General features: G+C 38.3%; 7 protein-coding genes across 8 annotated transcripts; 1 reads left to right on the top strand and 6 right to left on the bottom strand.

Moving 5' to 3' along the window:
* Nucleotides 1–778: 778 nt before the first annotated feature.
* Nucleotides 779–2631, bottom strand: tbx-34 (Putative T-box protein 34). Its single transcript, NM_067040.6, has 4 exons — nt 2450–2631; nt 1736–1913; nt 902–1426; nt 779–857 (listed from the first exon to the last, which is right to left on the bottom strand). The coding sequence occupies exons 1-4, from the start codon at nt 2623–2625 to the stop codon at nt 828–830; spliced, it is 909 nt and encodes a 302-aa protein (NP_499441.1). The 5' UTR covers nt 2626–2631; the 3' UTR covers nt 779–827.
* Nucleotides 2632–3171: 540 nt separating this feature from the next.
* Nucleotides 3172–7114, top strand: wht-8 (ABC transporter domain-containing protein). The gene is made up of 13 exons (NM_067041.3): nt 3172–3196; nt 3607–3707; nt 3759–3896; nt 3941–4051; nt 4334–4493; nt 4546–4661; nt 4718–4807; nt 4856–4978; nt 5060–5247; nt 5297–5408; nt 5732–6058; nt 6451–6581; nt 6804–7114. Exons 1-13 carry the CDS (start codon nt 3178–3180, stop codon nt 7045–7047), a joined length of 1860 nt encoding a protein of 619 aa, NP_499442.2. The 5' UTR covers nt 3172–3177; the 3' UTR covers nt 7048–7114.
* Nucleotides 7115–7816: 702 nt separating this feature from the next.
* Nucleotides 7817–8487, bottom strand: Y47D3A.13 (DUF4349 domain-containing protein). Its single transcript, NM_067042.6, has 2 exons — nt 8221–8487; nt 7817–8144 (listed from the first exon to the last, which is right to left on the bottom strand). Exons 1-2 carry the CDS (start codon nt 8407–8409, stop codon nt 7923–7925), a joined length of 411 nt encoding a protein of 136 aa, NP_499443.1. The 5' UTR covers nt 8410–8487; the 3' UTR covers nt 7817–7922.
* A 701-nt stretch (nt 8488–9188) lies between these two features.
* tbx-37 (T-box protein 37) lies at nt 9189–11506 on the bottom strand. Its single transcript, NM_067043.6, has 3 exons — nt 11294–11506; nt 10087–10405; nt 9189–9681 (listed from the first exon to the last, which is right to left on the bottom strand). The coding sequence occupies exons 1-3, from the start codon at nt 11497–11499 to the stop codon at nt 9265–9267; spliced, it is 942 nt and encodes a 313-aa protein (NP_499444.2). The 5' UTR covers nt 11500–11506; the 3' UTR covers nt 9189–9264.
* A 3251-nt stretch (nt 11507–14757) lies between these two features.
* Nucleotides 14758–16450, bottom strand: elo-8 (the record flags this gene model as incomplete). 2 transcript variants are annotated; one of them, NM_001268181.4, is made up of 5 exons in its annotated part: nt 14758–15086; nt 15193–15527; nt 16046–16164; nt 16217–16350; nt 16416–16450. In NM_001268181.4, the coding sequence occupies 5 exons, from the start codon at nt 16416–16418 to the stop codon at nt 14799–14801; spliced, it is 879 nt and encodes a 292-aa protein (NP_001255110.1). The 2 variants fall into 2 exon arrangements, with proteins under 2 accessions (NP_001255110.1, NP_001255111.1); NM_001268182.3 differs by lacking the exons at nt 16046–16164; nt 16217–16350; nt 16416–16450 and having other exon boundaries at nt 14799–15086; nt 15193–15240.
* A 351-nt stretch (nt 16451–16801) lies between these two features.
* On the bottom strand, nt 16802–19242 carry Y47D3A.34 (AcidPPc domain-containing protein; the record flags this gene model as incomplete). The annotated part of the gene is made up of 7 exons (NM_001268183.2): nt 16802–17079; nt 17344–17414; nt 17493–17648; nt 17714–17810; nt 18172–18363; nt 18413–18556; nt 19097–19242. 7 exons carry the CDS (start codon nt 19240–19242, stop codon nt 16848–16850), a joined length of 1038 nt encoding a protein of 345 aa, NP_001255112.1. The 3' UTR covers nt 16802–16847.
* A 719-nt stretch (nt 19243–19961) lies between these two features.
* Nucleotides 19962–21249, bottom strand: Y47D3A.14 (CMP/dCMP-type deaminase domain-containing protein). The gene is made up of 6 exons (NM_067044.5): nt 21187–21249; nt 21015–21117; nt 20811–20963; nt 20562–20762; nt 20287–20515; nt 19962–20117 (listed from the first exon to the last, which is right to left on the bottom strand). Exons 1-6 carry the CDS (start codon nt 21234–21236, stop codon nt 19990–19992), a joined length of 864 nt encoding a protein of 287 aa, NP_499445.2. The 5' UTR covers nt 21237–21249; the 3' UTR covers nt 19962–19989.
* Nucleotides 21250–21440: the final 191 nt, after the last annotated feature.

Consider the following 21440-nt stretch of genomic DNA (forward strand, 5'->3'; position numbering starts at 1 on the left):
AAAATCTTGTAATACGGGACCCGAGGTCACACAAATGGTTTAGTTATAATTGTGGTACGGTACTTTTTGGGACTATTGCAAGAGGTATTAAGCAGAAATTCAGCGGGAAATTCTATAATTTCCCAAAAAAAAATTGGGAAATGAAAGGTTCTCTAAAGCAAAATGACGGAAAAATCGATTTTCTGCGAGAAATGTGGCAAGAACTCAATAACTAGGGATTTTAAATTTTTCTATAATTTCATACTCTTCTATAAAAGTTAACATACTACATTGAAAAGTTTAACTTTGTCGGATCTTATATTACTTATATTACTATAATATTACTGTAGTTTGAAGAAAAAAAAATTATTTGTGATGGTATCAAGGAATTTTGAAAACTTTCGAGAAAGTTCTGCAAAGTATTGGAAAATTTTGGATACATTTGAATGTTCTAGAAAATGCTAAAAATTTCTGAAAAGTTCTGGACAGTTCAATAATTTTCGCATTAAAAATAAAATTTAAAAAATTAATTATAAGAACGGTATCTTCTACAAGTAAAGTTTGAAAATTCTAAAATGAATGAGCAAACTGTAGAATTAAAACAAATGTGCTCAAATGATCGAAATTTTTATGGGGGGTTTAAAATTTCGAACAAATTACGATAATTTTAGCTAAAATCTTAAAAACAAAAATCAGCAATTTTCTGTCAATTGCCGGCGACTTTCGGCACTTTATTTGCGATTTTCGCCAGTGTCCTGCAAATATGTTTATCATTGTCAGCACAATAAAAAATCCTTTTCAAAAACATTTATCTCGAATATTTTATGAGTAAAATTGTCCGGTCCCATCTATTGTGGCGTCTCCGAGGGCTTATTTTTCTGGAACGTTCAAATAAATTTCAGGTAAAGAGTTCGGTAAAAACCTGTTCAGTGAGCACATGCAGCTTCTCGAGTTCGTGGTCCTGCGGTGCCCAAATTTCATGGTGAAACATGTAATGATCATCTTGCTCTTTGTGAGCTCCCGGCATAAGAATCGAATTCCATCCGTACTCTGGAGCATAGACACGCTGAGAAGCCTCAGTGCATTGAATATGGTGAATTGGAACCATCGGTGGTCCCATTGGAAGTGAGTACGCGAGCTGCTGAATCTGATATTGAATTTGTGGGTACAAAAGCCAGTACTCGAACGGGAACGGTGGTGGCGCCGCGGTGAAGCCATAGGTGGGCGAGTGGAGAATGTCCGGTACAATGAGTTGTGGCTTCTGCGAACTACCCGGAGCAAGATTCATCTTTCGCGGTGCACGTTTTGTGTGGCGAATTCGCGCCGATTGGTAGGACTTGACGGCGATGAATTCCATTTGTTGGAACTGGAATTCCGTCGATTTTCCTGTGGTGACGTTTTGGATGGTCAGGACGGGAATGTACTTGTGATTCGGCTCCACGTGGATCTGAAATCAATAAACTCAATATACGGAATAGGCTTAGGCTTAGAAGCTTTTACCAACTTAGCTGTTTCTAAAATATGTAAAATTGACTGAATTTTGAAACGAAAAAAACCGAAAAAAGTCCGATTCCAATGCATTATTTTTCAGAAATTCAGAAATAAAAACAAATCTCAAAAACTAGTAAAAAAAATCGATTTTTTTTACTTCAAAAAGTTTACAAAAGCTGTTAATTTTTAAAAAATGGGGGTCGAAAATGTATTTTTTTTTGCCTAGCAGCCGACACCATAGAGCTTTTCACAATTTTCCGCTCACCACATTTCGCTGAATATCATTGAATTCACGTGTGATGAGCAACTTGTCAAACTGAACAATACGCATATTCCACGTGGCACCGGTTTCCTTTCTATGCTCGGTTTCAGTGATTGCCGATAGCTTCGAGTTTTTGGTTGAGGGAGCAAATGGCGTCCATTGCTGGTTTTGGTATGAGTATCTGCAAATTTGAGTTTTGACTTTTTGTGCAGCAATTTTTGCGGCGGCTGACAGCGGGTTGGGAGTGCCGCCTGCGTAATTCCAGTGAAATGTCGGCTGCCATAACTGCGTGCACAAGTTAGAGGAAAATCTTTAAAATTTAAAATCTTCAAGTGACAAAGTTGGTTAAGAATTTTTGTATCTCGAGTTAGAAAAAAATTACGGCGACCGACATATTGCGGGTTGCTTGGCAACAGCGCAACTGTCCTATGACCTGCAAGACGTCGGCTGCTATAACTTGTTTTGAAGGCAAGTTAGATGAAATTGCCAACTCAGAAAATGATCTACTTAAAATCTGATATTATTTGTTAGTTAACACATTTTGTGTTTTTCGATTGAGAAAGAAGATACGGCGCCCGACATCTTGCGGGTCGTCTGACAATATGACCAGCGACATGTCGGCTGCTATATCTTGTTACAAAGGCAAATTAGAGGAAAATCTCGATTTTGAAAAAAGATACAGCGCCTGACATTCTGCGGGTTTTCCAATTGACTTACCTAAACTCATCGGCCAAATCAATCCTCAACTTTATCACATATTCCTCGTTATCCACCAATCCACTGATAACAAACTTTGGCTCCGGGATCATCTTGACTCCGCCCCGTTTTACGAGCATCTCGTTAAGCGGCTCGAGCTCTCGATATTTGTGCTCATTTACGATGGAGACTTGCATAATTTTGATGAGTAATGATTGTTAAGAGGATGACAATTGATATTTTGTTGGATAACCTCAGAGTTGGAAATTTTTTTGAAAAAAAAAACACTTTTTTTATTTGAAAAACAGTTCACGTTTTGGATTTTGAAATATTGTTTTAAAAATTGTAAATTTTTCTTTTTCTTTAAATTTTTGGGTAGGCATTACATAGGCGTGTAGACAAGTAGAAAGGCGCCAGGCAGGCACATGGGTAGGCGTGTATGCCGTAGGCGTGTAGGCCCCGTGGGTTGGCACGTAACTAGGCAAGAGTTGGCCAGGTATAAAGTAGGTGTCAGTGAATGTAGGCAGCCATGAAGCAGACGTTTACGCACGTAGGTAGGCATGCGGTAGGCAGGAGTGCCAGTGTAGGTAGGCAGGCAGGCTTTTTTCTTTACACAATAAAATATCTTTTTAAAACTCATAAAACATACAAAATAAAATAAAACGTGAAAACAAAACCACAAGGATTTTTTTAAAAATTCTATTCAAAAAAAATTTCATAGTTCTCGCCATTCCTAGAGTTTCTCAGAGATGGATTCTGCGAAAAATGGTGAGTTGTTGATTTTTATTCACGTGCCTACACGCCTACTTGCATGCCTACGTGCCACAGTATGCCTGTCTGACATTGCACCTACTTTGTGCTTGTGCTACGTGTTCAGTTCATGCTTACCTATGTACACACCTATTTTATACCTGCCTGACTACATGCCTATCATATGCTTGCCTGCCTACGCACCTATCTACGTGCTCGTAGGCCTACTTCATACCTATCTGCCTACATGCCTACTTACTTGCCTGCCTCATTACACGCCTACTTCATATCTGCAATATGCTCGTCTTCGTACATGCCTACATGCTTGCCTAACTTATGCCTCTCAACGTGCCTACATGCCTATTTTATGCCTGCCTGGCAGCATGCCTACTTCATGCCTACTTTATGCCTACCTCATGAATTTTCAGAAACCTCAAAAACATTGCTGAGTGCAAGAGATACTGAAAACAATGATATCGGTGTGCGAGAGCAAGATAATTTGGTCACGTTGCAGTGGAGAAATTTGAAGGTTTTTCAAAAAATCTTTGTCAGAAAATTTTCAAAAAAAAACAATTTTCAGGTGACTACAAAAGCCGGTCGTGTCCTTCTCAATGGTGTCAGTGGGTGTGCCGTACCGGGAGAAGTCATCGCACTGATGGGAGCCAGTGGAGCCGGAAAAACGACACTGCTCAATACGTTGTTGCAGCGGAATTTGAGGGTTTAGGGATAACTTTTTTCGATTTCAAAAATAAACAATTTCAGGGCCTGCAAGTCGAAGGCGAGATTCTGGTGAATGGGCAGAATATTGGAAAAGGGGTGACCAGTGTGTCGGCGTATGTTCAGCAGGAGGATTTGTTCATGGGAACGCTTACGGTAAGCAGCCGACGACTTCCGGGTTGTTTTGGGTGGCAGCAGACACTTTACGGGTGTTTCCAAAGGCGTAGGCACGTTGTTAAACCTCTCACTATCAGATCCGCTCTCCTCAGCAACCGACGCCTTCCGGGCTGCTTAGAACTAGTAGCCGACACTCGCCGGGCCGTTTTAGGTAGCAGCTACTTTTCCCGGCTGTTGTTTTTAAATAGCAGCCGACACTTCTCGGGACTCCCTACAGCAGCCGACGTCTGCATAGTTTTGATGGAACCTCCCAATTTCCAGGTCAAAGAGCACCTGGACATCCAGGCTAAACTCCGTCTTCCGCCTGGAACATCTACAACTGCGAGAGCAACTCGCGTGAACGAGGTGATGAACGAAATGCTACTGGAGAAGCCTCGTGACAGCAGAATCGGAGTTCCGGGGATCAAGAAGGGTATTTCGGGTGAGTGTCCCGTGTGATGTCGGCCGCTTCAATTTTTATTTCGTAATTTCAGGAGGAGAAATGAAACGTCTCGCGTTCGCCACGGAAATGATTAACAATCCTCCGATTATCTTCTGCGATGAGCCAACGACTGGCCTAGATTCTCACATGTCTTTGCAAGTTGTCAAGGTATGTGGTAAACGCGCTCCATTGAGAATACGCCCAATACGCCCCCGCAATTTCAGACTCTGGAGCAAATGGCTTTGGAGAAGGGAAAAACGATCATCTGCACGATTCATCAGCCTTCTTCCGAAGTGTTTGAGATTTTTGATAAGGTTGTTAAGACTGCAAGCGCGCTCTAACCGAACTAATCGGTATTTCAGGTAGTTTTCTTGGCTCAGGGCAGAATTGCTTTCCATGGAGCAATTGATGAGGCTATTCATCATTTTTCGAGTTGTGGGTATCAGGTTCCGGATCATACAAACCCGGCGGACTATTTTATTGATGTAAGTTTCTGGAGGTGGTCGAAAGTTGACGAAAGCAGCCGAACGTTGATTTTTTCCAAAGACCCCAAAAATCGCTTTCAGACCCTTGCGATCAAGCCATCTGAAGCGGAAGCCTGTAAGAGCCGATGCCAAGAGCTCTGTGACAAATTCGAGAAGAGTTTCTACAACGAGCGGCTCACAAAACTGATGGATCAGACGAAAGATGTCCGTGCAATGACTCCACATCACTCGGCAACTTACCCAGTTTTGCTTTATGCACTTTTCTATAGGTTTGGATCATTTTTATGAAAAGTTAATTTATATCCTCATAATTTTTAGATACATGCTTGACAACATTCGAAATCCCGCAATTATGAAGGCAAAATTGATTCAAAAACTATTTATGGGACTTTTCATTGGAACACTGTTTTACGGACTTGAGACTGATCAGGTAAGCTGTCTTCCTGGCAAAGTTTTGAGTGCAAAATTCAAACTCCTCGTGATTTTTTGCCCCAGAATTTTTTTTCACAGTGCTTAGTCGCTTAGTGTCGTGAATTCTGGTGTATTAGGGTACTGTAGTCGGTTTCTGCGTACTTTTGAAGCTACAGTAATCCGAGATTTTTTAAATGGTTAGCTGAAGCCCTAAAAATAAGCACCAAGTAGTAAAAATGTACGAGGAATTCGAATTTTATAATAGTTTTCTGAATTTTTGAGTTTTAGGTTATGAAAACTATTTCTAAATTCTAAATTCTAAATTTCTAATTTTTTTTTCAGGACGGACTTGCCAGCTACAAAGGCGCCCTATTCTACTACATCTCGGAACTCACCTACTCGACAATTTTCGGAATTCAAGCATTCATGCCAGCCGACTATCCGCCGCTAGTTCGCGAGTACGATGACCGGATCTATCCGATTTCCGCTTACTACATTGCGAAAATTTGCTCGTTTCTGCCAATTTTCACAGTCGATGGAATTATTCTCGTAGTGTCTTCCTACTTTTTGGTCGGATTTCCAAGCGATTTTGGGGTTTTTTTGAGACAAATTTTTACGTGTATGGCCATTGAGTGGAATGTTGCCGCGTTGGGAATTGCCGTGTGCGCGGTGAGTTGAAGGGGAAATATCGATAATTGAAAATCGATAATTGAAAATCGATAATTGAAAATCGATAATTGAAAATCGATAAATGGAAATCGATAATTGAAAATCGATAATTGAAAATCGATAATTGAAAATCGATAATTGAAAATAGATAATTGAAAATCGATAATTGAAAATCGATAATTGAAAATCGATAATTGAAAGTCGATAATCGAAAGTCGATAATCGAAAGTCGACTAGCCATTATTGATTATCGATTTTATTGACTAGCGATCTTCGATTATCGATTTTTACAGAAAGTAATATTATAGGATTATAAGTTCTTGCTCATGTTTAGGTTTTGAAGTTTTCACCAATTAGCAAATTTCAACATTTATTGATTTTTTCTTCTTCAGACTGCTCCGTCATACGCAATCGCTGTGACTGTCACTGGACCATTGCTCACCGTATTCTCTCTGACTGGTGGACTCTTCACGAATATTGCTGAAATGCCCGCTTGGATCAATTGGGTGCAATATTTGTCTTGGTATGTTAGATATGTAAAACCCGATAACTAAATTTTCATTAAAAATTATCGATTTTTCGATCCTCTTGCACAAAAAATTACTTTTCACGATTATCGATCTTTTAAAAATAAATATAGATAATTTTTAAATGTATCGATTTTTCAACGATTATCGATTTTTTTGATAACTATCTAAGTTTTCAAAAATTTCAATTTAAAAAATACCAACTTCTTTTTTTTCAGGTTTCGTTACGGTTACGAGTCGCTAGTGGTCAATCAATTTCAACACGACCAATTCGCGAATATCACGTGTAACGCAAATATGAATGAGCAACTTTGCGAGAAGAGCGGCCCGATTGCTATCAAGAATTTCTCATTTGACACTGCAAATTTGTACACTAATTGGGTTGCGATGATCTACTTGACAATTATCATTTATATTGTTGGATATATGGGTCTCGTGCGGAGAGTTATCGCCAATCGATGATTATTGATTGAACTCTTTTTGCACTCTTTTTGAATGATGATTTGTGGATAAAAACCGTTTTAGGTTATTTTACAGATGTATTACAGAAGTACAAATTGATTTTATCGATTTTCCGAAAAACAAAATTCGATGTTATGATTTTATTGATTTTCTGGTACAATTCTAAAATTTCTGGTATTTTTGACTATGCTAAATAATTTTATGAATTTTTATGAAATTCGCAAAAAATTTTCCCGTGGTGGAGAGTTGAACTTAGCGAATAACCGTAATTTAAAATTAAAATTCGAAAAATTAGATTTTAGTGAAAAACAGGCAAAAATTAATAATTTTTCACAACAACCGAATTATCGATTTTTTTGACGAGAAAAAATAATTTTTGGTGGTTTCCAAACAAACCATTTTTTTGCCAAATTGCAATTTTCAGCTGACACGAACCAAATCTGTTTAAGAATTTTTTAAAGCCGAAGTTGTAGAAATTGTAGGGCGTCAATGCAGGCGCCAAAATGCCTGCCGGCGACCTGCCTAGCGCGGCGAGTAGAAGCAAGACGAGAGGCAGGCGTGAGGCACTGTGAAAAAACTATTTCATTCGAATAAATTGAATTATCGATTTTTGAGGGAAGTAGGGAAAACTATCGAGATTCTCAGGCGCACTGTGAAATTTATGACGACAAATTACAAAACAAATAGTGAAAATCCGTACTCTACAAAAAATCAATAATCTACAAAGAAATTATATATTTTGCAATATCATTAATCCAATATACTAAACAAAGTCCTTTCAACCTCTTCATTCTTTAATAAAAAAATACAAAAACCTTCATATCAACACACAAGCATACAGATTAACTCCGAACAAGTGACGTCATTGACCATGACTACTCCACGTGGAGTTCAACATCATACTTGTCGAGAAATTCCAGCGCCTGCTTATGCAGATTCTTTGTTCCTTCCACATCGATTTTCATGCCAGATGATCGTTTTCCTTTTCCTCCTCCTCCATTTCCAGTATGATTTGCATTTGGTAGTTGGACAACTGCGGCGTCACGGTCAGCGTCAGTCATTGTTGCAAAGTGTGCCGCCGCTTCCGCAACATGTTTCTGAAATTTTTAATTATCGATCTTTCAGAACGAAATTATCGATTTTTCTCGATTTTCTGCAACGGAAAAAACTAACCTTAAGAGCGGCAGAAATGTTCTTATCCTGAAGTGTATACTTGTTGACAACGACATCCGGTGCAGAAATCTCGGCCTTGATGATATGTGGATCATTATTGTAATCATTGATCTGTTCAGCTATCTTCTGATTGTGTCGTTCACTTGGCACTAGTTGACAATTGACAATTGACAATTGAAGCACCAACATGATGCCAATACATCCAGCCAAATATCCAACCATCATATTCTTCTTTTTGTTGTGTTTCTTCGCACAGAAGGAATGACTGAATTAGTGAAAAATCTGCGTTTTTATACCTATCGATTTGTGGGCGGAGCTTAAGGGTCACGGTCAAAAAGGTTATTGATTTTTTTTGTTGAAATTTCACTTTTTTATTTTTATTTCAAACATTTTTTTAATTATCATTTACTATATATAAAGCGCTTATTCCGTTTGTCCATAGTTTATAGTCTATGTAGTTTTTGTAGTCTGTGAAGTTTTAGCTTCTGGAGGGATAGTGAGTTGGGGTTAGTGTAGGGATATAGTCGGCGTACTGTAGTGGTACAATGGTGGTACGGTAGGAGTACTGTATGATTACGGTAGTCTCAGAAAAATTGGTTTTCAGCTCCAGAAGTCGGGGGCCGCGCCGGAGGTGCGGTCCACGGCTGGTAATATAAATAAATAAATTATTTAAAAATCGGTTTCATAATTTTCTCGAATTCAGAGCAACTTTTGGGAAGTTTTGCTATTTTTTTGCGTTTTTAAAAATAATTTACCCTAAATTTTGGAACTTTCCACCAACTATCGGCAATTTTTAAACGGCTTTTGCTTTACTAATTTTCCGGCAAATCCTGATTTTTTTGTAAATTTCGTAAACTTTCGCCAACTTTCGCCAACTTACAACAACTTTAGGCAACTTGCGGCAGTTTTCGCCAACTTTCGCTAACTATCTACATTCTATGAAAACAATCCTCAATTAAAAGTGCATTCAATAAATTTATTTTCAAGATCATTGTAAAAGCTAAAAATTAAAAAAAAGCGATAAATATAAATATTTAAAAAAAATCACAAATTCGGAAATCCATTATTGAGCATTTGTGGTTGTCCAATTCCACCTGACATCATCATTTGCTGCTGCCAGTACCATTGTCTCTGATAATACACATTCCAATCAAATTGAGCCCCATTTTGAGCTCCAAAATTATTGTAATTTTGAGCATTGGCACTATGAGCAGCAAACTGTGGCTGGTGGCTCTGCGGAGTCGAGAAAAAGTTTTGGTTGAAAAAATATGGGTTTTGCTGGGTATAATCCATTGGCGGGGAGATTGCTGGTGGGGTTAATGAAGAAATTGCCGAGGCGCTGCGCTTTGGCGGGGAGTTTTCCGAATTTTCAGACTCTGAAGAAAGCCGTCTCTTGCCATTTGAACGGAATCCGGAGGCGAATTTATTGTGATGGACCTTGAGTTTTGTGAGTTCTTCGTTCTGGAAAATTACATAAAATTGGTAAACATTTACCTAGACTTGTATTAAAAACTACGGGAAAAATGTATGATTTTTCAAAATTTTAAAGCTCAAATTCGAATTACTCTCGATTTTTTTTTATAACTAAACCGTTTTTTAAAGCCAAATTCGGCCATTTCGAGGTTACTGTAGCTTCGAAAGTGCGCAAACACCACAGATACACCACATCCACACGGACAAATACATTTTGTTTTACAATCGAGCCGCGACGCGACACGCAACGCGCCGTAAATCTACCCCAGATATGGCCGAGCCAAAATGCCTAGTTCGGCACAAACTCTCCCATTTCAGTTTATGAGGGAAACCAGAAATCCGTGAACTTTTTATATCATTTGTAGTTTTCGAAATATTGCTGAAAATCCCAACCTGATAAGCAGTAACAACGATAAATTGCGTAGCCTCCAAGCGAAATTCAACTCCATGAAAATCCATTTGAAATGTTCCTTTATAAGGATCCAGCTGTTTGATATGCAAAACTGGAATGTATTTGTGCAGACTTTGAGCTAAAATCAGCTTCTGATCCTTGTTTTCCGGGTCATTAGTGATTTTGAGGTGAGCAAACGAGACGGGCTCACTCATCCATTCTGTTCCAGTACGCTTGCCACGTGGATGCTCTTTGTACTGGATTGGAAGAATTGGATCACCTTTTCCGGCTTCTTTCCATTCTCCGGCATCGAACTTGTATCTGGAAATGGAAAATTAGAAACGAGATATTTTTTTTGAAAATTAGAAACGAATATTTTTATATTGATTTTGTTGCAGAAAAATGCGCTTATGGGGTTATTCAAGTATTGTCGGAAAATTAAAAAGTGTAGAAAAATTACGTCACAACTGTATTCAAGTATATAAAAACATGTATTTAAATACATTTGTGACGTCACAAATGTATTTCAATACATTTTGCTAAATTACTTGAATAACCCCATTAAAATCCGCTTTTTATCCGATTTTTCCGATTTTTAATATTGAGGGGCATTATTAGCATCAATATTTCAAAAACTACAAAAGTTATCAAAATTTTGTCAACTAAAAAACTGTAGAAAATTCAAATATCTACAAACTGTTAGTTAACTGCTTTTCTATAGGGCAATTCCTAAAAGAGTTGCGGGCGCTGGAACTTCAGAAGCTGAGAAGAAACAATTTTTGGTTCAAGTGACAGAAAATAGCCCGTAATGACCAAATATAACTGTTAAAAAAATTTTCCAACTTTTCTAAATAATTTATGATTTTTTTCTAATTTTGTCAAAAAAAAATGGGAGATTAGACTCCACTCACTTTTTCGAAATATCCTGGCAAACTTAATCCGGAAAAAATCAGTTTGAAAAATCATTTAAAAAATTTAGAAAAAATTTTAACGGCTATATTTGGTCATCACAGTTCAATATTTACGTCAATTAAAGCAAAATAAATTTACTCTATGCTATAGCAGTTTAAAATTCCAACTTTAAACTTGTATATCTCTCTAGGCATGCATCTAATCAAAAAGTTGTCAACTACCAAATTGTAGTAAATTTAATTTCCTACAATTTACTTACTAGTTGACAACTTTTTTCTATCATTTATTCCAACTCACTTAATCCCGTCAACACGTTCCAAATGAATATAAATCGAGTAGAGACTATCCGGATCCAATCCTTTGACGTTATAATCCAAATGCGGAAAAATGACTCTCCCACGCTTTCTCGTCACAATCATTTCAGTTTTCGGGTAGAACTTTTCCCAAATCTCCGGCTTGTTCAAAGAGACCTCAATTCCAGAAGGAGAGGTGCACGAGTACATAGTGATGCTGTAATAGAGGGAAATTATTATGAAAATATTAATACAAAAGATTTCAAAAGGTGAGAACGGAAGTAAAACAATAAAATAATAATAATGGCGCTAATTGTAATAAAAGTGCAAACAACACTCTCACTCATGCTCTGAAACTGAGCCGGTAAGTGGGAGGAGCGGGAAGAGGTAGATCACGCGTAGTGGTGGACACGTGGCAGTCGGGCACAACTTGGTACATACATATGAACGCATGGGGGCCCTTCTCCTAATTGAAGAACAGAGGGTTAGGCTGTATTCTTAACGGGGGAACACTGGAAAAGTGTAGTTGAAATTTATAAATATTAAAGATGGAAAACCCCCGTTAGCACTGGAAATGTTGGATTTGAAATTCGCGAGCAGATAACTTTAAACAGAAGCTCAAATTTTATTTCATACTCGAAGACGTAAAAAGAACTTTCTAGAAAATCAAAAAATGCGCGGAAATTCGAATTTTATAGCATTTTTTTAAACCTTTTTTTGGTTGAAACCAGAGGTGTGCGGCAAATCTTAAAATTTGCCGAGCTGGACAAATTCAGCAAATTCGGCAAATGTGTTTTTTGGAGAAATAAAAATACGGAATTCTTAGCAAACGTTTGGTTTTTCAATAAGGTTAGTGTAGTCTGCCTGCACAAAATTTAAAGTAATTCAATTTTAATGATATTTTATTTTCCAGAATTTTTGGCATAAAGTTATTAGCTGGTTTTTTCACATTTTTACACCCTATAAGTGTCAATTTACTGAACTTCTAGCCAAAAAATTTTTAACAAAAAAATTCAAAATAATTCACACCATAGTAATAATGATGAGCTACACCACGAATTAGCAAAAAAGACGAAAAAATACCAAAAAAAAAATTGAAAACTCACCAAACTGTGAGCCAATATTACTGTCAGAATCCAGAACGCCTCTTTCACCTCCCACTGAGCATCTTTGTGCTCCTGTAGTCTTTAACAATCCAGAATGTGTAGTTCACACTTCGAAAGTATACCTCCACCTACACCTCGACACCTCACACTTTAGTGATAGCGGTGCGAATTGGCTCTGAAGGAGAAGATGTGTCGTGCTCAGCGGGAGGGCGGGAGAATGATTTAGAGAGGAGTATCATGGGATTTGTCAGAGATTTTTCAACAAAAATTATAGTGAAAAAATTTACAATATTTTATTAGTTGGCAACTTTTTAGTAGCTTCTACAGCAGGAGTGTCCAGAAAACTTGCCAAATTTGCCGAATCCGGCAAATTTCGTAAAAGTATATTTTTGATATTCGCCGCACACCACAAAAAATTGGATTTTTTTAATTTGACAAAAACTATTGATTTTGTACTAAAAATTCTAGTAAAATAACATAAAATTTAATTATTTTGAATTCTATGTAGGCCGACCACATGGACGTTATTCAAAAATCAATCGTGTGCTAAGAACTCCGTAATTTTGGTGCTCCAAAAAAATATCAGAAATTTTCTAATTTTTAGGAGTTCGCTCATCACGGCAAATTTGCTAAATTTGCCGAATTTGCCAAATTTGCCGCACACTTCTGCCCTACAGCAATCGCGTGACAGGAGTTATAAGTTTTAAGCCTTTCCTCATTTTTTTCCAATTGAAACTTGCATATGCAATGCAATTTCTGTTAATTAACAATTTTAAATATTTTTCCCAACTGTCGAGATTCGAGAAATCGATTACTGACAAAATAATCATCACAAGTTCTCAACTTTTCAATGGCTTTTGCGGTTTTTATAGGGACGTGGTTCAAAGTGACGTCATCCCTTGACTTCCCATTTTTCCAATATATCGTGTGTCCTCTGTTTTCCAAGCCACGTGGCAATGACTTTAGATGCGTATGTACTAAGAAATGTATCTAGATACCTGCCAAATTTGGAAGAGAAGGGTGTGTGTGTGTCTTACAGTTGAAAGACGCGTGCCGCTTGGAGCTAAGATTCGAAGTTTCTGGAAAAAACTGAGAATTATTATTGCTATGGGCAACTTTGACAACTTTTTATTAGAGGTCCATTTAAGAAAATTAAGGAAAAATCTTTTTCGGAAATTTTTTAGTAAATATGCCAAGCCAATTTTTAAAATTAAAAAAAAATTTCCCAGTAGATTTTTTCCTATCTTTTTTGTATGATTGTTTGTTGTTATACTGCATACAATTTTAAAAATATATAACATCCAGGAAAAAGCTTCAAACAATAAAGATACGATTTTGTCTGAAAAATGTGATGCCGGCTAGAGATATTAGGGTCATCTGAAAAACACACAATAATTTCTAAATAGTTATGACTTTTGACACGGGACTTATTTGGTAACCTAATATAAAGTTGGCAAAAATTAATTTTCAGTTTTTTTTCTGAAACTTTGAAGCGTAGTTCTAAGCGGCACGCTTCTTTCAACCGTAACACACACACACACACCTCTATCTCCCAAATTTGGCAGATATCTATGTCTTGGTACATACGCATGCCAGGACACTTTTGGAATTGCCACGTGGCTTGGAAAAAGAGGACACACGATATAGTGGGGAACTGGACTGTAATAATGAAGGAATGACGTCAATGTTTTTCTGGTTATGATTTTTTACCCGGGACTTATTAAAGGTGTGCGGTGAATTTTTAAATTTACCGAGCTACCGAGGCAAAATTCGGCAAACTCGGTAAATTTGCCGTGGTCATCATACTTGGTAAATCGCAATTTTTTTTGGAGCTCAAAAAGTGCCAAAATTAATGGCAAATTCGGCTCGACAAACTACAAATTCGGCAAATTTCCCAATCTCAAAAAACGACAAAATGGGCAACTTTCCCAAGCTCGGAAAACGGCAAAATCGGCAAACGACCAATTCGGCAAACGACAAGTTCGGCAAATTTCCCAAGCTCGGCAAACCACCAATTCGGCAAATTTGCCAAGGTCCACAAATGGCAAATTCGGCAAATTTGCCGAGCTCGGCAAACGGCAAAATCGGCAAATTTGCCAAGGTCCACAAATGGCAAATTCGGCAAATTTGCCGAGCTCGGCAAACGGCGAAATCGGCAAATTTGCCAAGCTCGACCAACGACCAATTTGGCAAACTCGGTAAATTTCCCAAACTCGGCAAAAGCCAAATTCGGCAAATTTGCCGAGCTCGGCAAGCGGCAAGTTCGGCAAACTCAGTAAATTTTCCGCACATCCCCAATTCGGAAACCTTATGGCAACTCCGAGATCAGGCGTATTTTAGACGTATAACTGAAAAAGAAGAATTTTTCCCAAAAATAATTTATTTCCCTATCAAAAATCGATATTATGGCGAAAAAATGACAGATCTCAATTCAGGAAAATCGTTCTCAAACATGACAGTTTCATCCGACGGTCTTCTGGCTTTCAGCTTCTTCAGAACTTTCTCCGATTCTTGCTCCGAACTGTCACTATTACTGGTACCTCCTCCTCCACTCTTCATATTCTTCTTACGGAACGCTTGAACTCGTGACCAATAGAATTCGGCGAATAGAATGATCAGGACACCGAGCCCAATTTGCAGTGTTAGCAGACCGAGCGCGTTTGCATCACACCGGGTTCCACGTGCCAGTTTCTGGAAATAATCGATAAAAATTGCTGAAATCGGCAAAATTTTACGTAAATCAATATCATTAGTAGAAAATCAATAATTTCTGAAAATTATCGATTTTTCAACTCACCGCCGCCGCCGAAAACGTTGCAATAAACGGAAGAATGAGCTGAAGCATCTGCGACGAGCACACGGCAACCCAACACGGCGTCCATCGATTCAAAATTTTGAATCCCGACAGATAAGCGTACAAAAAGACGTGGGCGGTCAAATTGAAGAACACAATCCATCGATGAAGTGCGAAATTTTGAGAATAAAATGTGAAGGCGAACGAAAGTGATAAGAAATGATGAATGATGTGAATGGTTAGTGGACGACGAGCATCGTAAAGAAGAAGCATCGTTTCGAGGAGGTCGACGACTTTTGTGAACGTCCAGATTGCTACTACACTTCCGGAGAAGAATCCTGAAAAAAAATTAGAAATTTCAAATATTTACCGGCAAAATTATCGATTTTTAAAAGAAAACTATTGATTTATTTGCAAAAAAACGTATTTTTTGGAGATCTCCGCTTTTTCGGGACATAATTCTTCGTAACTTTTTTTCGAAATTTTCAAGAGGTTATCGATTATTTTTGTTGGAAAAACACGGGGTTCTGGCCTTCCTCACTACATTTTTCGCGCTCCATTGACAATCGCCAGCCGGACAACGCGTGGGAAAGTCGTGTACTCCACACGGACATATACATTTAGTTTTACAATCGAGCCGCGACGCGACACGCAACGCGCCGTAAATGTACCCCAGATAAGGCCGAGCCAAAATGGCCTAGTTTGGCACAAACTCTTCCATTTCAATTTCTGAGGGAAGCCAGAACCGCGTGTTGTCGCTTTTTCGGAAAACTATCGATTTTTCGAGAAATTATCGATTTTTTAAGAAATTATCGATTTTTTGGAAATTTTAGACATCATTTTCCCCAATTCTTACCTGTGTAAAGTGTTCCAGAATGACACACCGAATAGTGCCAACCACTAAGCGAACTAGTCAATATTTCAGGTATCATAAGTATTCCGAGACCCAATTGGAAGACACAATTGTAATAGTACCTACAATAAATTAGATGTGAAACTAACTAATTGGCAACTAATTTAATTTTACCATTCTTTGAGGTAAGATCTGTCGGAAATGTGTGATGGGCGAAAGTTGAACGCGACGAAAACGTAGAAAATTCCGAGAAGATGGATCGGAAGAAGAGACCAATTTATTGTTGATGAAAGCCATGAATATGGGAACTGAAAAATTATCGATTTTTTTTCAAAAAGAAATCAGTCCCTAAAAATCATTTTAAAAAACTAACCATTTTGTCTTTAGTAGAATTTCTAGTAAACTGCAAAACGAAATAAATGGGATTTTGATTTGAAATTTTTTTGAAACAAGAAATCGGGCAAACACGTGTAATCGGTTTTTGGGAGTTCATCATTTAAAATAGTTTTTTTTTCAAAAAAGAGAAAAGATTTCGGCAATTCTTATTTTTAAGCATATTTTGTTTATTTTCCAACCTGTATACTGTCGGCCGCTTGTACCAGGAAAACCAGGAAATTGTCGGCTGCAAATTTAGATGTCCAGGGGGATGTCGGCTGCAAACCAGCCCTGTGCGGCACTCGGTAATTTTTTTCGGAGTGTTTTGAAAAAATTGCGGTTTTAGGCATAAAATTTATAATAATATGTGATATGTCTGCTGCACCGAATTTTAAAGGCAAAATTTAATTTTTTATTTAGATTTCACAAATCACTCCAAATCCAAAATAGTCGACGGCAAGTCCCTAGGTAACGGTGGTACAGCATAAGATGGAGGTCTCGAGGTGAATGTTGATACTTTTCTGACTTGAGTGGATACTTTGCACGGAAGAATGTCATCCAACTCCCGATATTGACGAATTTGAATAATTCTTCCATCAAATGCTCTTCGCTGGATTGTTGTCGTTTTTGAGGGCAGCGCGTCCAATGGGAAGGCGGTGGACCTGAAAAAAACCGGTGGGATTACTGTCGGGTACTGTAGGGGTACTATAGGAGTACTGTAGGGGCACTGAATTGGTACTGTAGTGGTATGAAAGGGGTACTATAGGGGTACTGTAAGGGTACCCTAGGGGTAATGTAGGGGTACTATAGAGGTACTTAATTATTCCAATAAACATCTAGTTTTTTTTCTTAAAAATTTGAATTTCATCTGAACTTTATTCAAAACCTAAAACTTGATTTTTGCGCAAAAAGTGGACGGGACTTACATCTGTGGGCAGTCTTTATTAGTGATGCATCTCATTCGATTTAATTGTATAAAACAGTCCTCTCCGTTAACCTGAAAATTTGAATTTTTGACAAAGTCGGAAATTGAAAAAATAATTTTTAAACAAATTTTTTGAAATTGTTTTCAAACCTCATAAATAATAGCCGGCATAGCTCTATGATGATGTAAAATAATCGTGTGTAATATGTATAAAAACATGGGAAAGTTGAAGTTAGGGAACAAAATTTGGAAGCCGAATATGGTCTGAGGGCAGTAGATTCCGAATGAGACGTCCAGAAGCTCGATCTGAAAAAAAAAGTTTTTTTGAAACATTTCCCTTTGAAAAGGTTTTTTTGCTCATTAAAACCTACCAAAACTGTCGAGAAATAGAAATAAATCGATATAAAAGTTAGAATCATCGAGCGATTATACAGGTAGTGCCTTCGTTGAACAGCGTTGTAGATTAATCTGAAATGTTTAGGTTTTAAAATGACTTTTTTGGAATTTTCAATCAAAAATTTGAATTTCTCATCAAATTTTACTACTAGAAGTATTTTTCGCAATGCGGAAACTTCCATTTTGTGAGATTAGGGGGAAGCAGCCGACGCCTCACGGGTTGGTAGGCAGTGTTGGCGGCCGACATTTCGATAACTTGCAGCTGACGTTTTATGAGCGGATGCAACCGACATCTCGCGGTTTGGTAGTTGGCGACCAATAGGTTCTCAGCCGACACCTCACGGTTTTACAATTAGCAGCCGACGTCTCACCGGGTTTCTGCTGGCAGCCGACACTTCACAAGCCCGCTAATTTGCAAACTTGTCCAACTCGCCTGCTTAGTTTCGAAAAATCTTTGGCATACGGATAAAAAGCGATAGACGTCGACGCAAATATAATCACAAGAAATACAGGTGCACTGCCGACTCGAATGCTTTTCGATAGGCTTCTTGTAAGGTACGGGAAGCCGAGAGCAGCTCCAAAATGTCGACCAGGAAATGTGGAACGCACCGAGCAGGTTCTTAGGCTGCAAATCAAAGGTTTGCAAACAATCCAAAAAAAAGTCGATAACTCACAATTTAGTCCCGATAAAATTCTCGAATTTATTGGAAATCAGCCGAACCAGACAGAAAACGATGAATAATATGGTAGCCCGGCGCTGAGATTCACATTCCTCTTTTGTAACGTCCGATGACGTGGCATTTATGAAAAACAAAATTCTACAGTAATCCTACAGTAACCTTACATTTATGATATTACGGTAGGCCAATGGTACTACAGGGCCACGATCCTATATGGTTACGGTAGGCAACGGCTACTCTAGGTACCTATTTATACAGTTTCAGGTCGTGGCTCTACAGTATCATTAGCCTACAGTAGCCCTACCGTATACCTACAGTACCCCTACAGTACCACTACAGAACCTTGACATGATCCCCCACCAACTTCCAACCCAACACCTCTTCTATAGACAAAAGCTAAAATTTCCCAAGCTACAGTAACCCTACGGTATACCTACAGTACTACTAAACCATCACACACATCACAGAACTGGCAGAATATATGAACCTTAAACTACAGTAATCCTACAGTAGCCAGAATCGTAACCCTAAGCCTACTACAGTACCCCCGCAATGTTACAGTACTCCACAGTAACCCTAGCCTACTAAAAAAAATATAAAAAAAAGTACTAGTCCACATCTGTATAGTAATATTTTATTTCCAAAATTAAAAAAATCAATTTTTACCAACAAACTCACCCATAATCATAAAAATCGCAGAGCCCTGAAAATCTAGGTGTCAGATAGAAATTGATAATCGACGTGGCAAACAGTAAAGTGAACAGCGTCAGAAAAAACACGCAGATTTTCAAAATTTCCCAGGATTTTTTGACTTTCGGGTGCATTTTTCCTGGAAAAGTAGGGAAAGTGAAAGCTTGAGCAAAATTGAAACTTTTTGCGGGGTGAATTCTTGACAAAAGGAGGAGGAGTACGGGGTAAACGGATTGTTTTGTGGATTGTGTGAACCCGCCGGCAAATTCGATTTTAGGTTGGGATTTCTTGGGAAACCTTTTTTTTCAGGAAAAAGGAGAAGGCTAATGCTTTTCAATATCTAAAATATCCATTTCACGTTTGAAAGATGATCTGCAGATACTGTAGATAGATTTTAGAAACTGTAGAATAACTGTAGTTTGACATAAACGGTATGCTGCAGGAAGGTACAGTTGCTAGAAGTACGATGTGGGAACTGTATGGGTACGTTACGGGTACTGTAGGGGTACTGTAGTCATGCTGTGGGAGCAATGTAGGGGTATCATAGGTGTACTGTATGATTACTGTACTGCAGGGTACTGTAGGGGTACTGTAGTCATACTGTAAGGGTAATATAGGGGTACTGTTGGCTTACTGTACTGCAGGGTACCGTAGGGGTACTGTAGGTGTATTATATGGGTACTGTAGGGGTGATTTTAATGCAAAAAACATTTAAAACCTCTGAAGTTGGGAAAAAATCTACAAAGAGACTACAATTTCACATGAAAAATTAACAAAACTCGAAACTTTCTGTAATTTCCACTGATTGAGCTCTACGTGGCCGTGAGATGTAAAGAACTCGGCCACCAATTTTGTATTGTTTTTTTATTAAAAAAAAAACTTCACAATTGAATATTGGAACAAAAACGGTCAGAATTATCAACAATATAATTATTATCCAGAAGGCCTTCAACACGAAAAACCTCGTAGTGGTGGTTGATGGAGGGCTCCAGGTGCAGTTGCCAGCCGTCTAAAAATTAATTTTAATTTTGACACGAAAATCGAGAAATTTAAATGAAAAAAGTTTTTTAAAAATTGAATTTTGTTGATTTTCACCCAAAAATTTCTAAATTTTCATATGCAATCAGTGGGAAAAATGAATTTTTCTGGTTTTTTCTCAATATTTCTCCATTTCAAACCTTCTTTCAACACGCCATTCCGGGAATTCCGCGCGTAAAAAACCCGCTTCACACGAAAATGCACCAAAGCCATTGAGCACATTGCACAGGGCTCCGTGATGAGGAAAACGTCGGATCCGGTGCCAAGATAGTCATCGCCGTGTCTTTTCGGCAGATTTCCAACCATTTCCATTACCGGGTGGCCGAGTGGATGGGAAGACGGGCGGCCCGTGGAGAGGAGCTCGTCGTTCTGGAATTTTTTGGATTTTTTGGATTTTTCAGGCGGTGCAAATTACCTGCACAGCTATACAACCATCCCCCAGCCGAGCAGCTTCGCCGAGCCATCGATCCACGTATTTTTTCAGCGATTCTGTGAGAAAAGAGCCGTCTAGAAGTTGCTCGAGCTCATGATTCGGGTGAAATCCTGTTGGCCAGAGCTCCTTAGCCACTTGGAATTGCCGTCGGGTCTGTGGCTTGGTTCTCGCGACTTTTACTGGCTGAAAATTGAAAAATTAGGAATTTTCAGATTTTTTTTGATTTTCTACCACTAAATCTTCCACCCGAGCTTCTGCGTCCTCCAACTTTCCCACGATAAGCTTTGCGACTTCCTCCGACTCTGCTATCAGCACACTTCCGTCTTTTCCGACTCTTTTCAAGTGTGAAAGCTCTTCTGGAAGTTCTGGAAGTCGCCTGATAATCTGAAAATATAGAATTTCGACTAATTTTGGGGAAAGGGTAAGTTTCCCTACTGTCCCAATAATTTTCTTGTTTTCAAGTCGTAAAGCTTGGAAGGAAGTCGATGGGATTGTGTCGCAAGTGAGAGTTGAATCCAGAATTGGGTAGACTTTAATTCTGGAATTTTGTTGTTGTTTTTGAGGATTTTTGAGGATTTTTATTTCAAAAATGGTTTTTACGGCTTACCTCATCGTATCGATTTTTCTAATTTTTTCCGGAGGCTCTTCCAGTGACATTTTCCTTGCAAATCTGAAAAAAAACTGTTTAAAAATAGATAAAACGGCAAAAATTAAATAAATAAATCCAAAAAATAAATATGGAAAAAAGTGTGCGGCGGCATTGCCTGCCTCCGCCCCGCCCACATTTCCGCGCCGCACCCGAATCATGTGCATTTTGCAGCTGTTTATTTATTTTTAATCCCGTCACTTTTATCAATTTTC

Source organism: Caenorhabditis elegans, chromosome III, assembly GCF_000002985.6.
Source record: "Caenorhabditis elegans chromosome III".
In the NCBI taxonomy this organism is placed as follows: Eukaryota; Metazoa; Nematoda; class Chromadorea; order Rhabditida; family Rhabditidae; genus Caenorhabditis; species Caenorhabditis elegans.